Source organism: Xenopus tropicalis, chromosome 8, assembly GCF_000004195.4.
Source record: "Xenopus tropicalis strain Nigerian chromosome 8, UCB_Xtro_10.0, whole genome shotgun sequence".
NCBI classification, from domain to species: Eukaryota; Metazoa; Chordata; class Amphibia; order Anura; family Pipidae; genus Xenopus; species Xenopus tropicalis.
In genome coordinates, this window is record NC_030684.2 from 147,103,562 (window position 1) to 147,115,419 (window position 11,858).

At 50.6% G+C, this 11,858-nt stretch overlaps 1 protein-coding gene across 1 annotated transcript; it reads left to right on the forward strand.

The window, feature by feature from the left end:
* Window positions 1-395: 395 nt before the first annotated feature.
* Window positions 396-10,813, forward strand: LOC116406871 (chondroitin sulfate glucuronyltransferase-like). The gene is made up of 2 exons (XM_031891863.1): window positions 396-692; window positions 10,600-10,813. Exons 1-2 carry the CDS (start codon window positions 430-432, stop codon window positions 10,811-10,813), a joined length of 477 nt encoding a protein of 158 aa, XP_031747723.1. The 5' UTR covers window positions 396-429.
* Window positions 10,814-11,858: the final 1,045 nt, after the last annotated feature.

Here is an 11,858-nt window from a genome sequence, read left to right on the forward strand (position 1 = left end):
AGCTCCGTTTGTGCAAATAGAACCCAGGGGAGAGCTCCGTTTGTGCAAATAGAATATAGGGGAGAGCTCAGTTGCACTAATGTATTGGACCAATTGGGCCCTTCCCTGGGTGCAGTTTATGGCCTTATAAACCCACTGACCCCCCCCCCCACCAAACCATGTGACTCAGTAAGAGCTCCATCTAGTGGCCAGATACTAACATTCCCGCAGGGTAGTGCCCATGATAGCACCATATTTATCCCACAAAGTGTTGAATGAAACATAATGGTTTCCCGTGGGCAGAAGGGCAATGTGGCCTCTCCGGCTCTCTTACTGTATCTGGGGATTTGCAGCAGTTGCAGTTGGGCAGCTTTTGTTTGACCTCGTTTCATTGTTCCCCCTGGGAATGTTTGTTCCTCACTGTGTCTCTGTTGCAGGTTCTGTGCCAGAATGTGGCCCCCGTTCCACTCCGTCATATTCGTCCCCCTCCTTGGCCTCCTGCGTCCGGCTCTTCCCCTCATCCTGGGACTGTCATTGGGCTGCAGCCTCAGCCTCCTGCATGTGTCCTGGATCCAGGGGGCGGAGTCTGAGGAACAGTGTCGGGGGGCAGCTGGGAGATTCCTGGAACTGCAGCCCAACAATCAGAAGAACCTGAACCCCAAGATTATTCCTTACAGCCGGACTCCCCGTGTCCCTCCAAGCAAAGTACTGAGGTAAGGGCATCCATTGTAAGCAGCAGTCCTGCCCTGCTTTATGGCTGAGATTCTAGCTATCTGTATAACAGAGCATTCTGTCACAGTGGCACAGATCCTATCTGATCCCCCCATTGTAAGCAGCAGTCCTGCCCTGCTTTATGGCTGAGATTCTAGCTATCTGTATAACAGAGCATTCTGTCACAGTGGCACAGATCCTATCTGATCCCCCCATTGTAAGCAGCAGTCCTGCCCTGCTTCATGGCTGAGATTCTAGCTATCTGTATAACAGAGCATTCTGTCACAGTGGCACAGATCCTATCTGATCCCCCCATTGTAAGCAGCAGTCCTGCCCTGCTTTATGGCTGAGATTCTAGCTATCTGTATAACAGAGCATTCTGTCACAGTGGCACAGATCCTGATCCCCCCATTGTAAGCAGCAGTCCTGCCCTGCTTTATGGCTGAGATTCTAGCTATCTGTATAACAGAGCATTCTGTCACAGTGGCACAGATCCTATCTGATCCCCCCATTGTAAGCAGCAGTCCTGCCCTGCTTTATGGCTGAGATTCTAGCTATCTGTATAACAGAGCATTCTGTCACAGTGGCACAGATCCTATCTGATCCCCCCATTGTAAGCAGCAGTCCTGCCCTGCTTTATGGCTGAGATTCTAGCTATCTGTATAACAGAGCATTCTGTCACAGTGGCACAGATCCTATCTGATCCCCCCATTGTAAGCAGCAGTCCTGCCCTGCTTTATGGCTGAGATTCTAGCTATCTGTATAACAGAGCATTCTGTCACAGTGGCACAGATCCTATCTGATCCCCCCCATTGTAAGCAGCAGTCCTGCCCTGCTTTATGGCTGAGATTCTAGCTATCTGTATAACAGAGCTTTCTGTCACAGTGGCACAGATCCTATCTGATCCCCCCCATTGTAAGCAGCAGTCCTGCCCTGCTTTATGGCTGAGATTCTAGCTATCTGTATAACAGAGCATTCTGTCACAGTGGCACAGATCCTATCTGATCCCCCCCATTGTAAGCAGCAGTCCTGCCCTGCTTTATGGCTGAGATTCTAGCTATCTGTATAACAGAGCATTCTGTCACAGTGGCACAGATCCTATCTGATCCCCCCATTGTAAGCAGCAGTCCTGCCCTGCTTTATGGCTGAGATTCTAGCTATCTGTATAACAGAGCATTCTGTCACAGTGGCACAGATCCTATCTGATCCCCCCATTGTAAGCAGCAGTCCTGCCCTGCTTTATGGCTGAGATTCTAGCTATCTGTATAACAGAGCATTCTGTCACAGTGGCACAGATCCTATCTGATCCCCCATTGTAAGCAGCAGTCCTGTCCTGCTTTATGGCTGAGATTCTAGCTATCTGTATAACAGAGCATTCTGTCACAGTGGCACAGATCCTATCTGATCCCCCCATTGTAAGCAGCAGCCCTGCCCTGCTTTATGGCTGAGATTCTAGCTATCTGTATAACAGAGCATTCTGTCACAGTGGCACAGATCCTATCTGATCCCCCCATTGTAAGCAGCAGTCCTGCCCTGCTTTATGGCTGAGATTCTAGCTATCTGTATAACAGAGCATTCTGTCACAGTGGCACAGATCCTATCTGATCCCCCCATTGTAAGCAGCAGTCCTGCCCTGCTTTATGGCTGAGATTCTAGCTATCTGTATAACAGAGCATTCTGTCACAGTGGCACAGATCCTATCTGATCCCCCCATTGTAAGCAGCAGTCCTGCCCTGCTTTATGGCTGAGATTCTAGCTATCTGTATAACAGAGCATTCTGTCACAGTGGCACAGATCCTATCTGATCCCCCCCATTGTAAGCAGCAGTCCTGCCCTGCTTTATGGCTGAGATTCTAGCTATCTGTATAACAGAGCATTCTGTCACAGTGGCACAGATCCTATCTGATCCCCCCATTGTAAGCAGCGGTCCTGCCCTGCTTTATGGCTGAGATTCTAGCTATCTGTATAACAGAGCATTCTGTCACAGTGGCACAGATCCTATCTGATCCCCCATTGTAAGCAGCAGTCCTGCCCTGCTTTATGGCTGAGATTCTAGCTATCTGTATAACAGAGCATTCTGTCACAGTGGCACAGATCCTATCTGATCCCCCCCATTGTAAGCAGCAGTCCTGCCCTGCTTTATGGCTGAGATTCTAGCTATCTGTATAACAGAGCATTCTGTCACAGTGGCACAGATCCTATCTGATCCCCCCCCCATTGTAAGGAGCAGTCCTGCCCTGCTTTATGGCTGAGATTCTAGCTATCTGTATAACAGAGCATTCTGTCACAGTGGCACAGATCCTATCTGATCCCCCCCCCCATTGTAAGCAGCAGTCCTGCCCTGCTTTATGGCTGAGATTCTAGCTATCTGTATAACAGAGCATTCTGTCACAGTGGCACAGATCCTATCTGATCCCCCATTGTAAGCAGACGTGTTTCAGTGAGGTCTGTGGATGTCTGGAGCAAGCCCAGGCCCTGCTAGGGCTGGTCGGGCTGCCTGCAAAACTGAGGCCCAGGCTTTGGGGCCTAGCCATGTGGCTGTAAGTGCAAGGCCAAGACTCAGATCATCGTCTGTTGGGACCCCAAGAACACCTAGGGGGAAACCAGCAGCGAGAGTGAGATGGAAGTGGAGAAGTCTGTGGAAGAGACCAGGAGGCAAAGGCAGAGAAATGCAGCAGCAGCCCGTGCTCAGGAGGTGGAAGCCCGCAGAGGGGCCCCCAGGGGAAGATCACCCCCCTAGAGCGGCTGATCCTTTGGTAAAGGGAAAAGTGGATGGAAAGCAAGTGAAGCAACAGTTGGCATCTGAGGAAGAAATAAAGCAGCACAAACACAAAGGTATGGAAATACAAACTGTGCCTTTAATTCATTCAGAGTTTGTTACTGAGCTGCCGGCAGTGAGTGAGACTGAGCCTGTAAATAAACCTGTGTCTGTAACACAAACTGATAATAATGAAACTGCGCAAAGTGATTCCAACCTTTGTCAGAATCCCCCCAGCAGCGTGTGAGTGAGAGCTGTGAGCAGCAGGGACCCCCGGCCTGTAACCCAGCAGCTTCTCCAGCAGCTCAGCTGGAATCAGTTGGCCATGTGGGGGCGGGGGAGGAATCAGCAATCCACTCTTCTGTGTGTGTATCCCAGCCGGCTTGCCAGGAGAGTGGGGCCCCGGGTGCAGCCGCCAGCCCTGGCACTGGTACACCCACATCTCCGGCCCATGGGGCAGCCAGCACCTGTAGCAGCGGAGAGGAGAGAGGGAAGGAAGTTCCCACCATTGCCCCAGTTCCCCTGAGCTCAGAAGGCAGCAGCCCTGGTGCGAGCCCTGGAACCGGCATTGTGCATAAGCCAATTAAAGGAGCTGCATGTAAAGGTGCTGTCCAGAAACAGGCAAGATTTAAAGGGGAAGTTAAAGAAACAATAACTGCAGAAAGAGTGGCTGATGCTTTGAAAGAACTGGCTACTTTACAAAACAGAAAGAAATCTGTGCAGCTGTCATTGAAATATTTTACAAACAGGATGGCAGTTTCTGAAGGCAAAGTGAAGGCTACTAATAAAAACAAATGGGATGAACTGGGCAAGGAGCTCGCTGGGATAGAACAGCAGATTGCCGAGCTGTATAAGGAGGTCGGGCCCTGGAAGGAAGTTTACCAGAACAGGCAGAGATTTGCAGACATGGCAGCCAATGTGCGCAGCCCGGCAGCAAACGGCAGCAAAAACCGGCAGCAAAACCGGCGGCAAAACCGGCGGCAAAACCGGCGGCAAAACCGGCAGCAAAACCAACAGCAAAACGGCAGCAAAACCGGCGGCAAAACCGGCGGCAAAACCGGCGGCAAAACCGGCAGCAAAACCGGCAGCAAAACCGGCAGCAAAACCAACAGCAAAACCAACAGCAAAACCGGCAGCAAAACCAGCAGCAAAACCAACAGCAAAACCGGCAGCAAAACCAACTGCAAAACCGGCAGCAAAACCAACAGCAAAACCGGCAGCAAAACCGGCAGCAAAACCAACAGCAAAACCGGCAGCAAAACCAACTGCAAAACCGGCAGCAAAACCAACAGCAAAACCGGCAGCAGCAAAACCGGCAGCAAAACCGGCAGCAAAACCGGCAGCAAAACCAACAGCAAAACCAACAGCAAAACCGGGAGCAAAACCAACAGCAAAACCAACAGCAAAACCAACAGCAAAACCAACAGCAAAACCAGGAGCAAAACCGGCAGCAAAACCAGGAGCAAAACCGGCAGCAAAACCAACAGCAAAACCGGCAGCAAAACCGGGAGCAAAACCGGCAGCAAAAGCAGCAAAACCGGCAGCAAAACCAGGAGCAAAACCGGCAGCAAAACCGGCAGCAAAACCGGCAGCAAAACCAACAGCAAAACCGGCAGCAAAACCGGCAGCAAAACCAGGAGCAAAACCGGCAGCAAAACCGGCAGCAAAACCGGCAGCAAAACCAGGAGCAAAACCGGCAGCAAAACCAGGAGCAAAACCGGCAGCAAAACCGGCAGCAAAACCGGCAGCAAAACCAGGAGCAAAACCGGCAGCAAAAACGGCAGCAAAACCGGCAGCAAAACCGGCAGCCAAAACCGGCAGCAAAACCAGCAAAACCGCAGCAAAACCGGCAGCAAAACAACAGCAAAACCGGCAGCAAAACCAGGAGCAAAACCAACAGCAAAACCAACAGCAAAACCGGCAGCAAAACCAACAGCAAAACCGGCAGCAAAACCAACAGCAAAACCAACAGCAAAACCGGCAGCAAAACCAGGAGCAAAACCAACAGCAAAACCGGCAGCAAAACCAGGAGCAAAACCGGCAGCAAAACCAACAGCAAAACCGGCAGCAAAACCGGCAGCAAAACCAGGAGCAAAACCAACAGCAAAACCGGCAGCAAAACCGCACAGCAAAACCGGCAGCAAAACAGCAAAACCGGCAGCAAAACCAACAGCAAAACCGCAAAAACAGCAAAACCGGCAGCAAAAACCAACAGCAAAACCGGCAGCAAAACCAGGAGCAAAACCGGCAGCAAAACCGGCAGCAAAACCAACAGCAAAACCGGCAGCAAAACCAACAGCAAAACCGGCAGCAAAACCGGCAGCAAAACCAACAGCAAAACCGGCAGCAAAACCAACTGCAAAACCGGCAGCAAAACCGGCAGCAAAACCAGGAGCAAAACCGGCAGCAAAACCGGCAGCAAAACCAGGAGCAAAACCGGCAGCAAAAACCGGCAGCAAAACCGGCAGCAAAACCGGCAGCAAAACCAACTGCAAAACCGGCAGCAAAACCGGCAGCAAAACCAGGAGCAAAACCGGCAGCAAAACCAACAGCAAAACCGGCAGCAAAACCGGCAGCAAAACCAACAGCAAAACCAACAGCAAAACCGGCAGCAAAACCAACAGCAAAACCGGCAGCAAAACCGGCAGCAAAACCAACAGCAAAACCGGCAGCAAAACCAACAGCAAAACCGGCAGCAAAACCGGCAGCAAAACCAACAGCAAAACCGGCAGCAAAACCAACAGCAAAACCGGCAGAAAACCGGCAGCAAAACCAACAGCAAAACCGGCAGCAAAACCAACAGCAAAACCGGCAGCAAAACCGGCTTTGGAAAAGGCTTATCAGGCGAGCACCTCTAATAGCCCCGATTTTGTACAGCCATTACCCCCCAGAGTGCAGAAACGGCAGGGGAAGGTCAACTGGCAAAATATGGCCTTTAATCAGCAGGATGTGGATGATCAGGAGAAGAAGAGATCGGAGGAAAAAACCTTTAAAGTTAATGTTGGGAAGCACGGATCTGAGAAAGGCAAGGGCTGACTGGCGACATGGGCCTTCTTTTTGGTCCATTGCGGAGGAGCCATGTGGCGGAGTAGCGATATTATTTCGAGGTGGCCTCAATATTAGAGTACATCGTCTCCTAGAGGTTCAGGTGGGGCGTTGTTTGTTGTTGGATGTAACCTTAAATGGCAGGCGATTTCGCCTTATTAATATCTATGGGCCGCAGTCTATGGCAGGCAGGAGGGCTCTGCTGGCTGAAATTAGACCCTATTTGCACACGTCGCTCTCTGTCATCTTTGGTGGTGATTTCAACCAAGTCCTTAGACCAGAAGATCGGTCAGGAAGGTTAGGGAAATCCGAAAGCTTTTTCTTTAAGCAACTAGTTCAGCAAGCTGGAATGGTTGATGTTGCCACCTGGGAGGGCCGGAGAGCGACGCATACTTACAGGTGCGGGGGTAGGAGTAGCCGCTTGGATATGGCTTTTGTCAGGATGGGTGAGGAATTTACTGATGTTAGAGAGGTTGGGGTTGAATACTCAGACCACCTGACACTTTCCTTTACGGTGGGGACCTTGTCAGTTCCAGCAAAGGGCAAGGGCCTGTGGCGATTAAGCTCAGATTCCCTGGAGGGCGAGTCAGTAGGGAAGTCTTTTGAGGCTCTTCTTCAGCACCAGTTCGGGAGGGTTGATTTCTATGACTCGGTGTCATCGTGGTGGGAGGATGTCAAGCGCTCATTCCGGACTTTCTTCCGTAAGCTATCTGTACGCAGGGAGGGTAATCGGTATAAGAAGTACCTGACTCTCTTAAAGAAGCTGGAGTCCTCTATTTCGGATGGGGTGGAGGGGTCAAAGATCACCCAGCTGAAAGCCCAGATCAGAGAATGTCAGTACAGCCGCTACAAATCTCTTGTGCAGGAAAGGGATTATGGGAGTTTTCGCTCTCCGGACCCCTTTTTAAACTGCCGGGAGAATGTTGGGCGGAAGCTTATCACCGGTCTGATCGACCCCAAGGGTGAGTTACAGACATCCAGGGAGGACATCCTTGGGGTTGTGAAAGGCTTCTACGCTTCTCTGTTCCGGGCCAAGGCTTTGGATAAGGGGAGGACTTCATCCTTCCTGGAGGCAACCCAGGGCCTGATGTGACCAATTTGGACTTTGAGCCTTTGACAGCTGAGATCACGGAGGACGAGGTCAAAGCTGCCATTGATTGCCTTGCTAAAAAGAAGGCTCCAGGACCGGACGGCCTTACAGCCGAATTTTATAAGAAATTTAAAGACCAGCTGGCTCCGGTTCTCGTAGAGGTCTTTAGAGACTGCCTGGAAGGGGTATCTTGCCCCCTCTATGAGAGAATCCTCCTTGATCTTGCTGTCTAAAGGTAAGGATCCACAGCGGGTTGAGAACTGGAGGCCGATTGCCCTTCTCAACACTGATAGGAAGCTTCTCGCACGGATACTTTTTACTAGACTGATTTTGTTTTCAGGCACTTTATTATCTCCTGTCCAGTCCTGCACGGTGAAAGGGCGGAGCATATTCGAGGCGATCCTTACTATAAGGGAAGCCTTGGAACTATGCAAAGTCCAAAACATTGGGTGCTACTTCCTGTCTCTGGACCAGGCTAAGGCCTTTGATCGAGTGGATCATGAGTATCTGTGGGCCGTTTTGGCAAAGTACGGCATCCCGGGAACATTCATTAGGTGGTTATCAGCTTTGTACAAAGGGGCCGTAAGCTTTCCACTTATCAATGGGTGGCGAGGTGAGAACTTTGAGGTCGGGGCCGGGGTGAGACAGGGGTGCCCTTTAAGCCCTTTGCTGTATGTTTTTGCGATCGATCCTTTTTTAAGGCGTTTGCAGGCGGGTGGAATAAAGGGTCTCTCTGTTCCCTGTAGCCAGTCCCTCAGGTCAGTAGCCTACGCGGATGATGTCACGGTGGCAGTCTCTTGTCCGGAGGATGCGGGAGTGCTGTCCGAGACGATCAGAAGTTACTCAGAGGCCTCCGGGTCTCTGGTCAACATGGATAAGTCTCAAGCTTTTTGGTCATTAAACGAGGAGCCGGCTTTTCCGCTCTGGGAATTCTCAGTTGCCCCAACTCAGATTAGAATCTTGGGAATCAAATTTGGGAAGGGAGATGACTGTAGGCAAAACTGGGAAGAGAAGTTGGATGCCGGAAATGCTAAAGTACAGCGATGGAAGCAGTAGAGGCTGTCCTACAGTGAAAGGGTGAAGCTCGTGAAGACTTACCTGGTCCCTATCTTTCTGTTTGTTTCCTACGTGTATCCGCTGCCTGAAGCTCTCTATGCTCGGATCCACAGTCTGAGGGTTGGGCATGTTATGTCCAGTGGCTTTCTTTGGCTCCATCTTCCTGAAGTCCAACTTTGGGTGCCTGGGCCAAAGAACTGATTCCCTGTGGGAATGTTGCGTCAGGCGTTGGGTATTGCCTCTGGTGGGAGATTGGGTGCTCGGCGGTAGCGTGAAGACAGTCCGGGTGCGCGGGAGGCAACTCCCTCCACATCTTGAGTTGGGGCTGAAGCTTTTGAGAAAGTGGGACATTGGAATTGGGGAGCTGGGTTCTGTTGCGAGAAGGCAGATCTATCAGAGAATCCTGGGAACCTATTTCATTGTCCCCTTGGCCTTAAAAGACTGTGTGGGGGACATTCTTTCCCAGAGCCTCCGGTGGCTCAATGACAGAAGGGTGCCCCCCAAATACTTTGATCTAAACTGGCTCGCCCTTCAGGGAAGGCTTTTTGTCCGGGGCAATATGAGCTATTTAAACATTGCAGACAGAGAGTGCCCATGGGGCTGCGCCACCAATGAGACCCAGGAACATTTTCTGGTTGATTGCCCTGTGACAAAGACTGTGCGGTTTCAGTTGGCAGAGACTCTCAAGGTACCATACATTAGGCAGCTCTCTTATGCCAATGCGGCCTATGGGATCCTGTCTGTCCCACACCCCCTGGATGCAGGATCCATGTACATGATAATATCAGTAATGAGGTACCACCTATGGCAATCCCGCTGTAGGAGATCACTCGGCCAGGAGGATGTTGTTATTGACCTTATAGTGAAGTCTGTGGTGGCCGATTTGGGTTTCCTGAAGGAAAGGGAGATCAGACGCTGCACCTCAAATACCTCAAAATGGAGAAATATCAATCTGTGAGTGTCCTTGTCCTTCTCCTTGCCATTAGGGCAGTTTGTACCGGCTTTTCTGGGGGAAATCTTGTAGGTACATTTGAATGTTATGAATGGGCGCCATCACCTCAGCGCTACTGCCGGCAAGTTGTTTTTGTTTTATTTGGTTTTCTTTTGGTTTTGTGTGGGAATGGGATATGTATTGAATGCAAGTGCTTTATTTCATGGGCAATGAAAAGGCAATTTCAAGTCAAAATGGCTAATTTCTTTGCTTACAGTTTGTAAATAGTTGTACATTGTTTTGTTTGTTATGAAAGATTTATTATTTGTTAAGTTTATACCAATAAAAAAATCCCTATCTGATCCCCCCCCCCATTGTAAGCAGCAGTCCTGCCCTGCTTTATGGCTGAGATTCTAGCTATCTGTATAACAGAGCATTCTGTCACAGTGGCACAGATCCTATCTGATCCCCCCATTGTAAGCAGCAGTCCTGCCCTGCTTTATGGCTGAGATTCTAGCTATCTGTATAACAGAGCATTCTGTCACAGTGGCACAGATCCTATCTGATCCCCCCATTGTAAGCAGCAGTCCTGCCCTGCTTTATGGCTGAGATTCTAGCTATCTGTATAACAGAGCATTCTGTCACAGTGGCACAGATCCTATCTGATCCCCCATTGTAAGCAGCAGTCCTGCCCTGCTTTATGGCTGAGATTCTAGCTATCTGTATAACAGAGCATTCTGTCACAGTGGCACAGATCCTATCTGATCCCCCCATTGTAAGCAGCAGTCCTGCCCTGCTTTATGGCTGAGATTCTAGCTATCTGTATAACAGAGCATTCTGTCACAGTGGCACAGATCCTATCTGATCCCTCATTGTAAGCAGCAGTCCTGCCCTGCTTTATGGCTGAGATTCTGTCACAGTGACACAGACCTGATAGATCATTTGATGAGATTATAGTTACCCTGTCCCCATATTATCCCCTCCCGATGCAAGAGCCGCCTCACTGGTTTTGTGTCTCCGCCTTTGTAGGACTCGCTACATCCAATCAGAACTTGGATTCAGAGAGCGCCTCTCAGTGATTGTGTTGTCGTCTCGCTCCACTATGAACACTCTCGCGGTGGCTGTGAATCGCACTCTCTCGCCTCATGTCACCCGCTTAGTGTTCTTCACAGCAGCCCAAGGACCCAAAGCCCAGCGGGAATGGAAATTGTGGCCGTTGGGGATGAGCGTCCGGCTTGGCTGATGTACCACACCCTGCGCTACATGGAGAGACACCTCCTGTCTGGGTACGACTGGTTCTTTGTGACTCTCGATGACTCTTACACTAATGGATATCTCCTTCAGGACTTGGTCACTCACTTCAGTCCTGCTCCACCCATCTATGTGGGGCGGCCAATGGAATTCATTGGGGGGCAGGAGAGCTGGCGATATTGCCATGGAGGTTCTGGCTTCCTGTTGTCCCGCTCTCTGCTCCTGAGACTGGCGCCACATTTGGATTCTTGCCGCTCTTCGATTCTCATGGAACTTTTGCCCAGAGGCTTTAATTCAAGGAACTTTGGCCTGGTGTGTCTCCAAATACCTGGTATTTGGCAGGTTGACTGAATTCTCATTTAACTTTGGGCAGGACTGGCATTGTAGATTCTGGCAAATACCAAAGGGACTGCCGTAAGGTGCCACAGAACAGGCCCAGGGTGCACACAGGAAGGTGCCACAGAGGCCCCCAACTGCAGAAACAGGCCAAGGTGCCAGAAGGTCTCATGACAGCCGTTGGCACAGACAGGCTAGTCCCCATAGGACATGAAGGTGGCACAGACAGGCATAGAGTGCCAATGAAGCTTTGGCCAAGGCCGCCATAGGTGCCACAGACATGCCTTTGGTGCCATAGACAGGCCGTAATGCTCATAGACAGGCCGTAGGGTGCACAGAGGCCGTAAGGTGCCATACAGGCTGAAGATGTACTTTGGCTAAAGCTTCAATCTCATGAACTTTGGCCAAGAGACTTCCCAATCTGCATGACTTTTCCCCAGAGAGCTGTCCGCAATCTCAGGAGTTTTTAGCCAGATAGGTCCCAATCACAGGAGGCTTTAGGCCAGAGAGGCTGTCCCGAAGATCCGAGGGGGAGCTTTATTGGAAGGCCAGAGTAGTTGTTGCTCGAAGAGTTATAACTAGCTACTTCATGGAAAGGCCTATATTTCGCTACTCCAGTAGTGCAGTTTATTAGTCAGAGGCTTCCCAATCGCAGGAGCACTAAGCGGCAGAGAAGGCTTCCAAAACTCTCATGAAACTTT